Raw genomic sequence first — 18,048 nt, forward strand, 5'->3', positions numbered from 1 at the left:
AGGGCGGAACTGTATACAAAGCTACCATGGACTATTGGGATAGACAAATTTAAAGATACTATAAACAACTTTGGTTATTTTTCAAGTGTTTGAACTTGGTGGCTCAAATTAAACCATGTAGCCACGAGAAGAAACCTAGCAACACTAGATTCAAATATATGAAGTCCAGTCTATAGAAGTAGTGAAAGGCATTCAGATCAACTATCCCCCTAATTTCAAGCATTGGATTATGGATTTTAAGGTGGAAATCGCACCTTCTTCAATTTCATTTGTATTAGTAAATGCATAAAAATAAAGAATCCAAATGATTCCAATTCTCGTTCTTGTTGTTGGTACGTACTACGTAGGAGGAGGAGGAGGAGAAGGAGGAGGAGGAGGAGGAGGAGAAGGAGGAGGTACGTACTACATAGGCAAAAGAAAGTAGTAGGCGGCAAAAACACAAAAAAATGGGGAAGCATATGCATAGCCTATTTGTATTTGCTATTACTTGGCTTGGGCTGGGGAGTAAGTTCTGCCCATACTCATAGGGTCATGATTGGCAAGGACAGAGCACTAGTTGAAAAACCAGATACCCTTGCCCGGCTTCGGACAAACAGGAGGAGAACGCCTTGGCGGACCAATCTGAAGGACTAGAAGGTTGGGTGGTGAACAGGAACAGGATCGCCGAGGAGCTAGTTGCCTTCGTATAAAGGCTGGAGGAAGGGATGCTGGAACGGGTGATGGTTTTCCATTTGTTGATTTCGTTTTAGGTGGTGATAATGGAGGTCAATTATGCCCACAAGTTCATCGCCCTACATGCAGCCACCTTCAAAAAGGAGTTGGCTGATTCTTAGATCCCGTCCACTCCTGATTCCAATGTCCACAGTTACAACCTCAAATATGTACATGGAGGCAAGCAAAAGCCATGAACAAAATACCAACCATGAAATTGAGGACAAACACGAACAATGGAAGACGCTAACTGATAAAAGCAACCGCAATTCCAAATCTTCTCGAGTGCAAGTTCCGGATGCCATGGCCATGGTGCCACAAGTTATGGATGCCATTGCCGTGGCTCCACAATCAGGCTAGGCAGACCAGGATCTTCAACTATGTATATAATAATATGCTCTGTGTGTGTGTGTGTGTGTGTGTGTGTGTATCTGGTGTATATAAGCATCATTGTGTACTATGTTTCACAAAAGCTCAATAAAACAACCCCAAAACTTGTGACGAAAAATGTGTTTCGGCCTACAGGTGTAAGGCCTTGAACCGCGAATTCTATTGACGGAACTTAGAAATTGGACTGAAATTTCAGAGTGAAACAAAGTGATCAAATGTGAGCTGCGTCTACGCATAGTGACGAACAATGCATTTGACCTTAAAAATAGAAGCATTCAAGACCTCTAAAGGGCAATAGGACCACATAATGGCACAGCCACTAAACTTGTTCTATTTTTATTATACAGTCTAGTTTAAAACTCACCGGTTAATTAGAAAATACAACTTATTGTAGCTAGCAGGCAGAGTCTCAGGGATGAATGTTATTCTCCTCCTCGACAAGAGTTATGTCGGCCCAATTTGAAGCACTACCAGTGCGAGGAATGCTGGGAATTCGCGTGTACAGATCCACCTGAAACGTTACTCCACGAACTTGTCCATTGTCGTCTTCGAGCCTAATTGCCCTTACCTTGTGCATTGGATGAACAAAGCTCATCAACCCACTTCCACTTGTGAATATGCAACCTGTTAGACCATTTAAAACCATTTACTTAGCTTCAGGTCAAGTTACCGCAAATTCAGGCAGGGAAATGTAAACGAGGGTCCCCAATTCGGATTTTGGGACTAACCTGGAGGGAAAGGTGAACAAAATTTTCCACAAGCCTCGATGATGATGTCAAGATTGTGTGAGCAGACTAGGGATCCATCACCTGCCATTCCCCAGTGAAGCTCCACGCTTCCATCTCGGTCCTAACATTTGCAAAAGTTGCATTGTGGAAGAAACAACGTTAAAGTTTTCCTTATCATGTCAAACGATCGAATCATACGTTTCAATACTACGTAATTTCGGAAACAACTCACCCTGGCAGCAAAAAGTGCATCAGTTCTAGTATCGAAGAGAATAAATGCGAATTTTCCTTGTAGATCTTTGATGACTTGATCCGGAGGGTAGGGTGCGCGATCTCTTAGGACTTTATAGGCTTCAACAACGACCATAGCTTCTGTTGCTTGTCTTGGAAGGCCGTAGTGTCGTCTCAGGTCAGAAGTGTTTTCCAAAGTGCCTATAAAAATGCAGAAGACATCGTCTAGGACAACAATGCATCTGCAAATACAGAAAAAAGTAACACAAACTGATCAAGTAGCGAAATTCGAGCTTCAATATTGCGTGCAGACCTTGGTGCAAGAAAAGATCTAGACGACTGGATCATATGATGTGAGAACTCGGACATTTCCTGCAGATCTTGATCAAAATCCATGTGGAAGCTAAACAAGTGCAAAAAACGATGCCATAAATGCTTTTAGTTGTCAAAAAAGTGCTTTTAATCATAACAAACAAGCCCTTAATACCTTGGGTGTGGCTGAACACTCTCATTGTCCTGTGACAAAGCCATGAAACTTCCATTAGAAAGGTGGTAAACAGTGGACTCGGGACACGACGACTGGAAAATCTCCAAAATCTCCTCTCTGGTCTTTGCCTTCTCCACCACATTCGAAGGAACCCTCAGCTCCTCGGGTGGTTTTCCGACCGCTTTCTCAAAAGCCGTCAACATTTTTCCGGCTAAACCTCCAACGACACAGAGCTATATATGAATCTTAGTTTATTTTTCCCAAATGCTTATCTGAGATTCTGAAGAAAGCAAGTTTGCTAGCTTCCAAGATTGGTGCGTGTGTTGTGTGGGAGTATGTATGTGGCAGCTTTAAGGGTTTAGACGTGGAGGATGCTGCAGAAGGCAAGTCATATTATTGCCAAAAATATTTTGGCATCTACTTAAAGGTGGTGGACGACGTTACAATCTTTCATGGTTAAATTGCAAATTCCTATAAAAACTAATAGAAAATAATTGATGCTTTCAGGCTTCAGCATCTTCTGCATGGAGTTTGAGATTTGCGTCAAATTAAATTTTTAATTTTCTCTCTTGTTCACCAAAGCAGTGACTCTTGTGGTGGACCGTCAGTCCATGTGAATTGTTGGATCCCTTTGCAAAAAAAAAAAAAGAAATGAGTTTTCTACGTGGAAATGCTAACGAGAATTTTTCAAAATGAGACTCTGACATCTAACAGTTTAACGTTAATTTTCTACCAACATTATAAAATATTGTACTAAAAACATGAGATGGCAAATAATTCATAAAAAATCTTACTCTTTTGTGAGTGGATCAGAAATATGATCAAACTGTCAAACACAAAAATTCTTCGTACTAAATAAACGACTTGGTTAAGGTCCATAATGTTTTGCACGCATAAAGATGGATCGATTTAAAATGAGAACTTAAACCAAAAGAAATCAAAATGGTTATTAAACGTCCCTTAACATGCGTGCTTTTTGTGTTTTATGGTTGAAGATTGTGGGAAAGAGTCGACCAACAGAAATGAATCAAATCCCCCACGAACCGACCGGAAAATATAAGCCGGAGTCTCATGTTCAAGATGATGCTTCTGCAATCATCTTGATCTTACAAAATTGTGAGAGCACTTCAACCCGGTATGAAACATTGACCGTCATTTTTACTTGATGTAAGCAACTGTACAACCGTAATTCGTTGAGCTCTCCGGTTCGTACTTAGCAACTCGGGGATGTTTTTTCAAAATCTCAAGTGCCCTCTCTTTAACAACCCCTGTGCCCATTCCATGTATGACAAAGATAACTGATTGGGACTCTCTAGCAGAGAGGACCATGTCCAGGAGGTAAGAAGCTTCCTCCGCCCTCATGCCGCGGAGATCCACTGTGTTCTTTGACGTTTGTACCGCTGGACCACAGGATAGCTCCCCACTTCCGGTTTCCCCATTACGACTCCGCCCAACCTACAACGTCAAATCAAAATGATCAGATTCTATCAGTGGGTTTGATGGTATCCCTCAGAAGCGCAGTAATAGACATTCGTCTGCGCTAAAATAGCATCTCACATCTGTTATGTCCAAGTACAGTTTTGTACAGGAGTATACATTTGTGTATGCACAAGCAAATATTACCAATTCATAACAAATAATTTGTCTAGAACTTGTGTGAGGAGTCAAAACAGATACAGGCAGGGACGAGTTGTAATCATGCATGTGGAACAATTAGAAGGGATATATACCTGCTGCTTCAAACGTGGGACAGAACTACGCGTGGCATTCTTATCAGCGCTAGGGATAGCTCTAATGTCGCTCTTCTTCAAGCGAACCTTTATTTTACCATATTGTACAAGGACTGTCCCATCATCTCCAGGTGCTTCAACTACAGTAGCTATCTTATCTCCCAGTCGCTTCAAATAAACTTGCTCTCCAAATTGCGGTGTGTATGAAGTAGCAGATGTCTCACTAACCAACAGATCATCCTCAGGGGAGTGAGCTTCAACGACTGATGCAATTGCAGCTTCTGATTTCCTAATCAGCAAATTCAATTGATCAGCAGCAGCAATTTTGAGTCGGTTATCAAACTCCTTCAGTACAGTCTCCATTTGGGATTTTGCAGCCTGCACTTCTTGCTGAACCTGTAGCGTTTCCTTTGCCATAAGAGCTCTCTTGCGCAACTCAAGATCTTCTGCCTCATCGTGGATCTTCAATTTAACAAAAGCAAATAAGGACATAAAGAGCCATGCAGAAACAAGAAAACAAGAAAACAAAAAAGAAAAAAAAGGTAGCAGCAGGAAAATTGCAAGAAAATAAGGAGCCTCATCATGGATCTTTAATTTACCTCACGATAAATATCCAGGATATCTGAATGAAGAGATGCAGCCATTTTGGCCTGAGCTTCGAGTCTGTTCCTTTCCTCTACTAACGACTGATATAGCAAACCTTTTCGCTCTTGTTGCTTTTCAGGCATTAACCTCTCCACCCATTTCTGTGCATGTTCAATTACGTGTTGATTGAAACCAATGGATTTAGCAATGCTCAATGCATTTGAATCACCGGTACTTCCCCAGAGGATCCGGTAAGTAGGTTGTAAGGTTTCTGGAGAAAATTCCATGGCTGCATTTTCAAATTGATTATCCTTTTCTTTCAGGCGACTTAAATCCGCATAATGAGTAGTCACAACGGCTAAGTCAACACGATCTTTGAGATATAGCAAGATGCTGGCGGAAAGAGCCACACCTTCTGAAGGATCGGTTCCACTGCCAATTTCGTCAATGAGGACAAGTGATTCTTTTGAGGCCACTTTCAATATATTACGAATCCGCGAAATGTGCCCACTAAAAGTTGAGAGATTTTGCTCCAGAGACTTCAATCGAAAAAACCATAGTCAGACAAATGAAAACTTAAAGAACCTAGGAGTTTCTGCCATAATTAAGGTAAACAACTACCTGATGATCTCCAATGTCCGCCAGAACAAGATCAAACCACGGAAGCTTTGGGTGGTTTTTAGCAGGCAGATACATGCCAGCCTTCGACATGAGAGATGCCAAGCCCAAAGTTTTCATGGAAGCTGTTTTCCCCCCAGTATTAGGTCCTGAGATTACAACCACTCTGGTTCCACATCCAATTTTGATATCTATTGGCACTGGAAAATCAGATGCACGACCAGATAAACTTCCAGAATTCATTTTTACACCATTTCCGTTGTTGGAGGAAAGTGGATTTTTCGATGCAAAAGCATCAGACAAATTTTTTAAGGATGACTCGAGGAGCAATGGATGTTGCAGCCCTTCTATATCTACAGCCGCCACAAAACTGGTTCCACCAGAATACAAGTCATTGGAACTAAAAATTGGACACACCCCATTCATCCGCAGAGCAAAAGCAGCTCTAGCAAAAGCAAGATCCACTTCCAAAACTTTATCTAACAAATACATTATCAGTACTTCTGATTTCGCAATTTCAGATGTAAGGAAGCTCAAAATGCCGATTTCCTCAGCTCTCTCAGCATTCGAAAGCCTCACTTCCATGTTGTTCAACTCCACCGCCTCTTTAGGTTCCACAAAGTATGTTGCACCGGAACTACTAGCATCCAAAACTATGCAACCTGGAAGCAAATGTTTGTGCGTGGCCCTAACGCCGACGCACATCCTAGCCCTCCGCATAGTCACCAAAGGGCTATCAATGCCGCTCGATTTAAAAATCTGGGTTGACACTTCCTTCAGCAAAGAATCCAGATTTTCCATGTTCCTCTTCCTCTCTGACCTAATGATCTCTAAGTCTTCGCTAGCTGTGTCAAGTATTATCGAAAGCTTGCAATCTATACATACTCCTATCGTTTTCTCTAACTCTACTAGGAAATCACAATCCTTGAGTATTTCAATCAGGGGCAAGTACCTGTTCAAGTACAACTTAACAAAAAATAAATCATAAAAATTTGAGTTGTCTTAACATTTTTATCAATTTATCACTAAAATTAAGTACTTCACTAAACCCAATGTAATCAGTGTTCAAAATTCAACCCAAATATATTCATAAAAACGAAAATAAAATAATTAATTACTTTAAATAATAAACAAGGAAAGCTCAATAGAACCGATACCTGTCCGTACAATCTGCACCCAAATCCAAGCCCTTCACTTTTTCGAACAATCCCTTCGCGGCAGTCAGCGTCCTGCGCACAGCGCAGAGCTCGTTAATGGTAAGCAATTTGCCTGAGACGGCGGAGCTCACGATATCCGAGACGTTCTCGATGGCCGAGAAATCCGAGGGTGGAGAACCGATGGCCGCGATGGCATCCACAGCGGCAGCCGTCTGATCGAGAAGCTTCTGGCTCTCCTCCTTGGACCGGCCGAGTGGAACCCGGGCCTTCTGCGCGGTCGAGAACCCCATGGCTGTGGACGCCAGCGCCGAGAGCTGCTTGCAGACCGAGGCCCATTCTAGGGTTTCTAGGGTTTCGGATTGGAGGGAATGCGCGAGGCTGAGTCGGCTGGAGTGCGACTCGGCCGAGTTGGAGAGCGAGAAGGAGGTAGTGGCGGCGGCGGCGGTGGGTTTGAGGGCTCGGGCCAGGAACAGGTTGGCGGTGAGTTGCAGTGGAGGAGCGAGCGAGGGAACGAGTTGACTCAGTGAGTTGAACATGGCGGAATTGGTGGGTTTGAGGCGATGGGTTTTTGCATTTTATCCGCTCAGAAGAAAACTGTGGAGGGAAAGAAACGGTATCATTCAGACTCTTCTGGCAGCGGCGTGGCGCCAGTTTTTAAGCACGTCGCTTGGTCGTTCCGCCTTTCCCAACTACATGTCGTTTTTCCCTCTTCATTTTTGGCATTCAACTTGGGGCAAGTTTGATTTTCAAAATGAGTCGTAAGTTTTAATTTTTTCACATTGCATTTTGGGATGAGCAACGGTTATGGTTGATTTATTCATAACCGCTTAAGTTTTTATTAACATCACCATTTACATGTTTGGTAATTACATAAATAATATACTCATACTCATAACCGATTAACTCATATTCATTAAACTCTTTTTCTTTGTCTTCAATACAGGACATGTTCTGACATGTGAACATAAAGATGAAGAACCAAGATTGGAGCCCGATGCTAGCCTAGTTTTATAATGTCACACACAGCTTTCACCTTCCCCACGAAACTTTTTTTCATCTAATCGGTGCCAAACAATTGAGATTCTTTTTCTCTTCCTACTAGAGTCTGTTGGAACTTATGAGGGATTATTGTCCCACATTGCCCATACACTTTATCTAATTCCCCTTCATAAGTGAGTTCACTCACTTATTATATAATTGATATTTGATTGGTTCTAACAAAGTTATGTGTGACTTTCTAGCACTTTCAAGAATTTGAATCATTTTGTACATTTTTCTTTTATTTCTCATACCACCACAACAAACTATCATATTCATGTTATTCACAATATATTTTTCCGTACATGGAGCCCGACTCGTTTTCTAAGCACCCAAGAGCACGTTCTTTTTGCTTTCATGAAACTCGCATCGTTTTGGCATGCCCCGAGCCAACCTCGTTTTCCGTGCCTAGAGCTCACCTTGTTTTCTGTGCCAGAACGCCGCCTTTTTTGCGTGCACGGAATCCGCGTCGTTTTGGTGTGCCTGGAGCTAGCCTCGTTTTTCATGCGCAGGGTTGACCTCTATTTGTGCGACGTATTCTGTCTTTTTTTCTATTCACGGAGCTCACCCCATTTTGCGTGCCTAAAGCCCGTTCCGTTTTTTCATAAGCAGAACTTCCCTTGTTTTGTGTGCCACGGTTCGCCTCGTTCTGTGTGAACTGAGTCTGCCTCGTTTCGCGTGCGTCGAGCCTGCCTAACACTCATGTTTTCTGACAAAAATGCAAATTTTTTATTTTTGCAAAATATTTTTTTCTGACCATTAAGTTAAACTTTATAAGTAATTTGGAAGCAGTTTTATGGTTTATTAAGCAACAAATGTATATTAATAGAATATTTGAGCCATAAACTAAAGAAATAAAGGGAAATTGAAAAACTATAGTAGTGAGTCCTAGAACATTGTCAAATGGGGTTCTACAGTCAAGAATCTCAACAGAAAGTCTCACCTTAATTTTCAAAACTTTACAATGAAATAAAGGTGAAAATAAGTAGATTAAACGGTGATTTATGTACAAATTTACAAAACCGATTGAAACCTGTGAGGGTGTATATATAGATTTTGCTCAAGTTTGTTTATTGTAATCCAAGTCACGAACATATAATAATTAACTACTACTCAGAACATCAAAACAATTAATTTATTGCTGTTCTGAGAAAAAGCATGTTGCAGGAAGGATTTGTTTAATGAAGAGCCTGCTGATAAAAAATTAAAAGTCAAGTCAAACCTCGCTTCAGCAGTGTTGTCGTTGGTCGAGGAAAGAGATCCTTTCCGGATCGTCTAGGATCAAGTGATTAAAGTTTTTAAAATTTGATTCAACGATAAAAAATTATTATAATATTTAAAAGTTTTTATTAACCTTTTTTGTTTTTAATCGTTGAATTAAATTTTAAAGGCTCTAAATTTTGAAGAGAGAGATTCGAAAATGATCTCTTTTCATTGATCGATTTGAAGAGAATCTATTTTCATTGGTCGACAGAAGAGCACGCAAAAGCAAAAAAGAGTGAAATAGGTACCCGTTTGCAAACAAAAAGAAGGGTTAAATTGTACCCGCGGGTAATAGTGCCCGTTTATAAACTGCAAATGCCACGAAAACAATGCCGGTTGTATTCCGAAACAAAACTCATTGTTCATTTGAAGGTAAGAACATGATACAGAAGATTTCCGATCGCGGTTGGCCGCCGGCAAACAGAATTCAGTTTCTTGAGACAGGAATTCGAATCGTTTGTTAGTCTGATGTTGTTAGAAAATCCATAAACATATGATTTGACTACAGCAATGGATCAAAAAGGGTATAACTTGAGTTTCATTTCACTTGTTTTCTTTTTTAATCACTAGCATTGCAAGCAATCAGTCCACCAGAACCAATCTCTGATACTCTTCACCGGAGATGGCTGCTTCCATGATGCGATCCGGGCGGATTTCCCCATCATTATCCATGAACATCTTGATCAAGTTCTTGGAGAATCCGCTCAAGAATGCCACCCCAGGTTGGTTCGAAGGCGCAGGCGTAGCCTCCGAGTGCCTCAGATTCCAAAACACTATCTGTGGCACCGCGTTCCCATACCCTTTCTCTTCAAACTTCCTTTTAATTGCCTCGTAATCGGTCTCCCAATCGTTCCCTGCAGCCGAGGATTCATCAAACTCCATGTCGCTGAACACAAACACCCTTTTTATCATGTCCTCCGGCTTCAAGTTCCCCTTCACGGCCACCTCGAGAAGCAAATCAAACACCTTTTGGAAATTGGTGTTGTCCCCCCAATCCATGTCTCTCATGAACGCACACTTGGCCCGGAGATCATCGCCTTCGATCAAATGCAGCTTAGGCGACGCGCTGAAAGTGATAACCTTTCCTTTCCATGGATCTGCACTCAATTCCGACAACAGAAGCCCCAAAGCCACAGACACGTCCATCGGGTCTCCATTCATGCTTCCGGAGACATCACAAACCGCCAAGGAATCCCTCAACTTCCCCTGCTTCAACAAGTCATCCACCATTCTCTTCCACTGAAGCTCAGCCACTTGACACCCCCCATCGTCTTGAACCCGATCCTCATCATCGCTATCCATGTATCTATACACCATATAACTGTCAATATTCAGAGAGGCTATGATCTCGTGCGGAAGCAGAGCACCCGCCGCAATGGTGGACTTACCAGCTTTCACATCGGCCAAATACTTTCCGAACCGCTCTTGATCATGCTTCAAGAACTTGTCCTTGTAAAGCTTCATGGCCACGGAAGCCACCCGATTGTAGGGAATCAACGCCCATTGAGTGGCGGACATATAAACCTCCGGCAACTCCAACGCCTTCCTCAAGGGCACCAACACCTCCTTTCTCAGCCTATCACGAACCCTGTACGCGTAATGCTCCTCCTCCAATTCCTGATACTCAATGTAAGATTCTAGCGGGAAAACCTTCTTCGCGATGCATTCGCAGATAAGAGTTGCCCGATCGAACGAGGAGTCAATTGAAGGGCACCACTTCGCGGCAAGGCTGATCTTCTTGGGCTGTTTATCCGAGTTCAAGTGCTCAATGTCGGATTTCAAGCACTCCGCGAAGAGATCCGAAACCCTTTCGTGCAAGAATTGGTAATCCGGGTCGCGCTGGTACCTCTCAACCGCCTTCTTCGCCATGGCCAGAAACTTCTTCTTCCTCGAAGCCCTCACATTCTCCTTTTCCAATTGTGCCCTCTCCGCTCCGGTCAATTTTTTCACTTTCGGTACCCGAGACTCCTTGGGCTTCTCGGTCTTTGTGCGCTTAAACCTCCCCCTGCTCAGTACAACCACCACGCTGCTCTTCCTCTCCAACCACTGGCTCTTCTGGATCGCCCTCACGTTCGGACCTTCTAGAAGCCGGTAAAGAATCTCCGGGAGGTCCTTAAAGTACCCAAACTCCGCGAAAGAGAAGAGATTGCAAGCCAGGGTTCTGGGGTGGTGGTTGTGGAGCCAAATCGCAGCCATGTAGAAGTTCTGCTTGTCAGACTTTCCGGTGCCGCGCACGCCGCGGAGGTTGCAGATTAGTTTGAGGGTGGTTAGGGCGTCGTGGGACCAAGCCAGCGGGAGCTGTTGATTGAGGTAGGATGCCGGGGTGTCGGGCACGACGTGGAAGAAGAGATCGAGGCAGGGGTTGCCTGAGGAGACGAAGGTGGGTGCGCCGTTCTCGGTGAAGCCCATCGGGGGTCTGCCGGTGGTGGCTTCGCCGCCGTAGTAATCGGCATCCACTGGATAGCTGGAATCGGATTTGGGGGAATTTTTGAGCTCCGGAGGACCAAGAAGAAGACTTGGAGGAGCCATTGACTTGGTGATCAGGAATTTGTTACTTAGGCACGAAGTTAGGGTTTTTGATATGCCCTTTTTTTTATAGGGAAATTGTTACTTAGGCACCAAGTAATTTCTTAGGTGTTTGGGATACAGTTAAGCCGTCTTTTTATAGGGAAATTATTACTTAGGCACCAAGTAATTTCTTAGGTGTTTGGGATACAGTAATATTGCCAGCTGGGTTTTAGAAAGAATCGCAAAAAAATCATTTGAGATTTACAAAAAAGATCATTTGAGATTTTGTTTCGTTTTCATAAAGTTGTTTTTTAAACTACTTTAATCTATGAAAATAAAATTATTGACTGATGTCACGTTTGGAAAGTGTGTAGTTCGTTGAAGACTAAAGTCTATTAACCACGACATGCGGCAAATTGATTTGTATTTGCATCACTTGGAATCATGTCTCTATTTGGATGAAGAAACCAAACTTGAAATTACTCAGACAATGAGCCGAAAAATTTGAGCCGTATATACAATCGAACTCGCATAAACTATTGTGGAAATCCTCAGTAGTTACATTGACATGTCTTGCAAATTGTAATATTACAGATCTGGGAAGCAACTGGCTATGTACACTTAAACCCTAGAGATGAATGCCATGAACAGTGCTTAACGGTGGCAGAGCCATACGTGAATGAGATTTGATCATACAAGCATATATACACGAGAGAGTGTGCGATTTTGCCCGTCAATCGGCAGTTCTTTTTCCGTTCTCAGTTCGCCAGAATTGGAATGCCGCAGAGCGCAGGAGCATGCTTCCCATCTTTGAAGACAAGTTTTCCTCTTACAAATGTGGCTGCAACTCTTCCAGATAACTTGGTCCCCAAGTATGCTGAGATGCCCTATACATGGAAAAGGTAACACGAGAGAGTAAAATACTTGCTCAACGCAATGAACTCCGATAACAGACATAACTGGTTTGATAGATTAAGTTGAATGCATAGAGGTTCTTAAAAATGTGATCAAGGAAAATTGTATGTACCGGATGTTTAACATGGGTGGGAAATTCATCATCGAGGTCAAACTCCACATCCGGATCCCATACTGCGATATCTGCATGGTTCCCAACTGCAATTGCCCCCTGAAAATTGGAATTCAATTGGTGACGAGACATAAATCAGCTTTGAAATTCTAGTTTTTCTTGATGCATATATGAAAATACACGCGTCTGCACGAAAGTTGGCTAAAACAAAGCAATTTTTCCTATGCTGTAAAACCAAACTTCAGATTTGAGCAGGAAAAACTGATGGTAATTTCACCTTCAATTTTTGTCCAGCAAGCCTGGCCGGCCTTTCGCTCCACCATAAAGCTAACTGTTGTAATGTCACTCCATATTTCTTGCCGTATGACCATGTCACAGGAAGAACAAACTCCAGGTGTCCCCCCAAAAACAATGTCAGTTAGTTCTGAAACAATGCAACTTGTTACATTTAAGGCAAAAATATACTAACCTGCAAAGATGATATGCCACCCCAAGCCCTCAAAAAGTCTCCGTCGTTGAGAAGCTTAAGTTCTGGCACAGTTGGTGAGTGATCAGAGCTTAGCATGTCAATGTGTCCGTCCTGAAACAAAACATTGAAAACCAAATCAAATCAATTTGACGGTAGATAGCAATCTGCTTGCTTAAATTAGAGTAGTTTGGAAAATCGCTTTGTAAGGGGGCAGGGAAACAGAACATGATTACATACCAACAAAGCCTCCCACAGTTTTTCCTTGTTGGCTGCATCGCGGATGGGTGGAGAACACTTGAAACGTGTATCTCCATCGCGAATCTCTTCTGCTGAGAAAGCTAAGTAGTGGGGGCACGTCTCAATAGTTAGACTATCGCCACCACTTTTCGCTTCCTGTGATAATGCAGAAAAAGGCAGTTGCATTGCTTAACCTAGAGAGGATTAAGACACTAGATAACCACACTTGGAAAAGACTATACCTTAATAAGATCTAACGAAAAGCGTGAGTCTGACAAGTGAACAATATGAAGATGAGCTCCTTCTGCCGGGCCACCAATTCTCGTGTCCTTTGTCAAGGTCAAGAGATCCCTAATTGCTGCCTCTTCCCTGATTCCAAAACAGAGGAAAAAGAACAATTTTAGTGAGAACTGTAATATAAAAAAGGATTTGGAATTTGAAATTCAAGCCATTGGAGCGACCGATATCTTACCAAGAAGGTGGCCTGGTCTTGAGATATGTTAGATAAGAACGAGGATCGTTACTACCACCTTCAACTCCCAAGTCGCTTTCGAGATCTTGTACTTTCTCTGCATGTACAAGTAAAGGCCTTCTGTATTTCGCTAGTACAGATAGTCCCTCCTAAGGAACAAGTAATTGAAAAGAACGCAGATTTTTTAAAAAGACATTAGAACTGCGCAAACAACATTTCATCTCATGAAGCCAACAGATGCAGCGATACAATAAACAAATAACACGACAATTATTTGATTTTAATTTAACTGCAAGGTAAATTAGATGTTTTATGTGATAGTGGAAGGGATGAATCTCATGGAACAAACCTTAATGTGAGTGGCATTTGTCATAGGAAAGTCATTAATCCCGGATGGATACACGAAAGACTACAAGAACAGACATCGAAAAATTCATCAGACGAGACAATTTGCGGATAGAACACTGTTTCCTAATGCAGGAAAACAGAAAAACTGGTCCACATTCGATCGACACAAACCAATTATCAAACTCAGAAATTTCTAAGAGCCTTACTTGTAACACAAGAAATATAATGGAACAGATATCTCTATACGCACAGATTTCACTACTTGAACAGTTACCTTTAGACCAAGAACACCGGCATCTAAGAGATCCCCGAGAGCAGATGCATTGAAAGCATTTTCAGGAACAAGACCTCCCCAAAAACCTGTTCACAATGTATGTAAATCTATACCAGTTCTAAAATATTTAGTATAATTGTATCCCCAACACATAGCTTCAAGTTGTTACCAACGTCAACGTAAATTCTGCTCTTCGCTGCCTTAATCTTGAGTTCCAAAGTCTCTCTAGAGACGGTTGATGGCTCACTATTTAGAGGCATGTCAACCAATGTTGTTATCCCGCCTGCAAGAAAAGTAATCTATTATCGATTTCAAACAATCCACGAAAACACAAGAACGGAGCAGAATTATAAAGGCAAACCAGCAGCAGCAGCTTTTGTTCCTGATGGAAATCCTTCCCATTCAGCTCTTCCAGGATCGTCGAGATGTGCGTGCCTGAATCAATGCAATCGACGCGTTTAAGCTCCAATCAAAAACCCTAATTAACCTTTGCGACGATGAAGAAATAGATCGAGAAGACGAAATTAATTGTATCATAACTTACACATCAATCAAGCCAGGCATGACAACAGCCTCTCCATAATCCATCACATTCTCCAGCTTGATTTTCCCATGATTTTCGTCTTCTTTAACAATGGAGGCAATCTTCCCATCCTTTATCTCAACTGTTCATTCACACATTTCGTAAACGAAAACTAAATTATAATTTGGTGTCATATTGCGTGCTCGCCTCCTTCCACACGAGTTGAATTCCCTTCCCCATAAATTAGTATAATTTAGAATATCGTCTTACCTGCTCCGGAAATGACCCCTTGAGGTGTCACAATGCGCTTGCTGGCGATCCAATAATGTTGGAAAGGAAGCAGGCTGCAACTTTTCTGATATTGCTGTAAAATAGAAAGAACGATCGAACTCCATTAGCATGGCATTTAACTTCTCACTCGATTACGGCACTAAAAGTTCAATGCATAACCAAAGATGAAATATTTTGTGTCACGCGACTCAAAAACGAGATCGTTTATAAGTGCTTTTAAAATGGTTGAAAAAACCGTTTTCAGTGAAAATGTTTTTAAACAAATCCTTACTAAAAGTGCAAGTAAACTCTTAAAAATAAACCCTTAAAAGTGTTTTTGGAATCCAAAAACATGTTATTTAAAAGCTCTTTTAATCATTTTAAAAACAATTAAAAACGAGTCCGTATACATACTTGACACTGTTTAACTAATTTCACATCACGAACATGATAATTTTTCTCATTTATACGATGAACAGTATGACACGAACATAACATAAATATAAGAGCTCGTTTGAATGTGCTTTTGAAATAACTGAAAACGCTTTTGGTTAAAATATTTTTAGAACCAATCATTAGTAAAGATGCAAGTAAATCTTGAAAAAGCCTTTAAAATGTTTCCTGGAAGAAACACATAACTGGTGCTTTTTGCAGAAAACATTTTTAAGTGTTTTTGAAATCCAAAAATATTTTTTCTAAAAACATTTTCAGTCGTATTAAAAGTACATCCAAACGACCTAAATAAATAAACTCAAACACCACCATCGCCACCCATAGCTTTCAATATCATACATCACGTTTCAATATCATATATCACGTCGATATTTCTACCTAACCACTGTGATGGATGGCTGTGAAAATTCCTATTGTCTATATCGTTTTCATGTCAAAAAAAGGAAGTGATGTCAGCAAAATTTCTTAGTGGAATATTCTAAGTGGTTATAATGTGGGAGAGCGTTCATCTATTATTTGATAAATTAAAACGTGTTAAAGTGTTTCAAAAAAAAAAAAAATTAAAACGTGTTAATTTCAGTTTACTATACTGAAGTTTTATGATTTTTAACATTTAGTACATAAAACTTTTTTCATCTCAGTGTGGTACCTAAAGTAATCATAATCTTAAACATTTTCATACATCTATTAAAGTTGCTATTAAATCAATTGTTAACTGATGACGTAGTCGTAAACAATCATTGAGATATTAAAAAAATATTTATATAAAAAATAAAAAATAAATAAAAAAAACCCTTAGAAATACACTCCAATCCGCAGCCACGCTTTCAATCCCCATCCACACATCCTGCAATCCACCCTCACCGCCAGCCACCCTCCAATCCAACCCCATCGCCACCCACTATTTACTTGAACCAAACTCCACGTCGTCATCGGATCCTGAGAATCACTCAACCTTTCTCCTCTACAACCTCTCAGTCCTCAAAGAAGGAACCATAGTAGCAATGGGTTTTGCTCAGCGCCGAACCCTCCCTCCCTTCGACTCTGACTTCTTCTGTATGTGAGTTTGAAGCCGATTTCCTCCCTTCTCTCTTCTGAAAAGGACTTCGACTTCGATTTCCTCAGCGGCACCACGACCTGCTTCTGCTGCTTTACGAATTCGAAGTCTTTTTGTGCTTTCATTCTGTGTTTGACGAAATCGAAGTCGAATTCAAACGGGTCGGAAAGATTTTGGGGATCAGGGATTTCATGCTGGTTTTGCTCAATTTTTTTGAAAACTCAAAATATTTTGGGAGTTAGGGTTTTTGCAAAGGGTGGAGCAGAGATAATGGAGGGGTGGTGAAGAGGGTGGAGGAGAGGGAGATAGGACGGGTTGGATGGGAGTGAGGGTTTGGCGGGCGTAGAGGAGAGAAGGGAGGAAGGGGTTGGATGGGAGCGGGGGGTGGCGATGGGGTTGGATTGGAGGGTGGCTGGCGATGAGGGTTGTTTGCTTTTTCACTTTTAACTGTTCCATTCTAAATTTTGAATTTTGAAGTTTTGGTTTTTTTTTTTCTTTTTGAATTTTTAATTACCAAATAAATCCCTTAGTGACACGTGGCATTCAGTTATTATTCATGAACGTCACTTTGTCAGTTAAACTAACAGATGTATAACTGTCTTAAAATTAACAATTTAGGTATGACTCTAGGACGTAAACTAATATTTACCTAATTAAAACAATTTCATATCACCCGGTATTTATCAATTATTGGTTAATATTTCATATCAACTTGTCCGCCACCAAAATGAAAGTAACAACAAACGCCAACTGGAATTATATACCAAACAAGCATAACTCTGAATCAAAACGGATTTCTCTACCGAAAATAGTGTTTGGTTGGTGAGAAAATCCAGAGAAAACGAGCAAGGAAAAACGGAAAATTCAAGTCCCTAGCTTGGATTTTTCTAGTTTCCGAAGAAAGCAAATGATGTAAGATATATATATATATATACCATCTTATTCGATGCCACGAAGGTTGCAAAAACCATATAAATCATAAATTAAAAAATTAGTCTAGATAGATAAATAATATAAACCCAAGAAAATAATAAACAATAAAACAAAGTATCGACATAAAAATAGTGTTTGGTTGGCGAGAAAATGCAGAGAAAAGGAAGAAAAATTAATCTGATTCGAACTTTTCCAGTATTAACAGAAAACCAATAACTTAATAAGATTTTTACACAATTAGAATCGGCAAAAAAATACATAAATACAACCCAACGAAATAAACAAATGAAAAATGGGAAAAAAAATTGAAATAAACTACATGAAAAAGGAGGTTAATTTTGTCATCAGACCTGGGAGGGATACTGGAAATGGAAAAATAGTAGGAAAGAAGCGATTAATGTCAGCAGCGGCAGAATCCTCCATTGCACCGCCTCCATTTTTATCTCTCACTCCACTGACTCTGATTGCAAAACTCTCTCTCTCTCTCTCTCTCCTTTCTCTGTTCTTTCTCTCTCTCTCTCTCTCTCTCTCTAGTGGGA

The 18,048-nt window shown here is 41.0% G+C and overlaps 4 protein-coding genes across 4 annotated transcripts; all 4 read right to left on the reverse strand.

The window, feature by feature from the left end:
• Nucleotides 1-1,221: 1,221 nt before the first annotated feature.
• Nucleotides 1,222-2,864, reverse strand: LOC137727247 (stem-specific protein TSJT1-like). Its single transcript, XM_068466103.2, has 4 exons — nt 2,548-2,864; nt 2,062-2,302; nt 1,830-1,950; nt 1,222-1,725 (listed from the first exon to the last, which is right to left on the reverse strand). Exons 1-4 carry the CDS (start codon nt 2,748-2,750, stop codon nt 1,511-1,513), a joined length of 780 nt encoding a protein of 259 aa, XP_068322204.2. The 5' UTR covers nt 2,751-2,864; the 3' UTR covers nt 1,222-1,510.
• Nucleotides 2,865-3,469: 605 nt separating this feature from the next.
• LOC137729504 (DNA mismatch repair protein MutS, type 2) lies at nt 3,470-7,270 on the reverse strand. Its single transcript, XM_068468467.2, has 5 exons — nt 6,638-7,270; nt 5,484-6,432; nt 4,877-5,401; nt 4,278-4,739; nt 3,470-4,002 (listed from the first exon to the last, which is right to left on the reverse strand). The coding sequence occupies exons 1-5, from the start codon at nt 7,171-7,173 to the stop codon at nt 3,706-3,708; spliced, it is 2,769 nt and encodes a 922-aa protein (XP_068324568.2). The 5' UTR covers nt 7,174-7,270; the 3' UTR covers nt 3,470-3,705.
• A 1,984-nt stretch (nt 7,271-9,254) lies between these two features.
• LOC137728557 (uncharacterized) lies at nt 9,255-11,569 on the reverse strand. The gene has a single exon (XM_068467311.2). It carries the CDS (start codon nt 11,465-11,467, stop codon nt 9,521-9,523), a length of 1,947 nt encoding a protein of 648 aa, XP_068323412.2. The 5' UTR covers nt 11,468-11,569; the 3' UTR covers nt 9,255-9,520.
• Nucleotides 11,570-11,899: 330 nt separating this feature from the next.
• LOC137728558 (allantoinase-like) lies at nt 11,900-18,013 on the reverse strand. Its single transcript, XM_088677385.1, has 14 exons — nt 17,860-18,013; nt 15,067-15,160; nt 14,818-14,938; nt 14,635-14,708; nt 14,443-14,556; nt 14,274-14,359; nt 14,001-14,060; nt 13,652-13,800; nt 13,422-13,548; nt 13,180-13,335; nt 12,943-13,053; nt 12,751-12,861; nt 12,474-12,572; nt 11,900-12,333 (listed from the first exon to the last, which is right to left on the reverse strand). The coding sequence occupies exons 1-14, from the start codon at nt 17,944-17,946 to the stop codon at nt 12,205-12,207; spliced, it is 1,518 nt and encodes a 505-aa protein (XP_088533511.1). The 5' UTR covers nt 17,947-18,013; the 3' UTR covers nt 11,900-12,204.
• Between the last annotated feature and the right edge of the window lie 35 nt (nt 18,014-18,048).

The sequence above is a fragment of the Pyrus communis genome, chromosome 10 (genome assembly GCF_041283825.1).
Source record: "Pyrus communis isolate YQ-2024b chromosome 10, ASM4128382v1, whole genome shotgun sequence".
In the NCBI taxonomy this organism is placed as follows: domain Eukaryota; kingdom Viridiplantae; phylum Streptophyta; class Magnoliopsida; order Rosales; family Rosaceae; genus Pyrus; species Pyrus communis.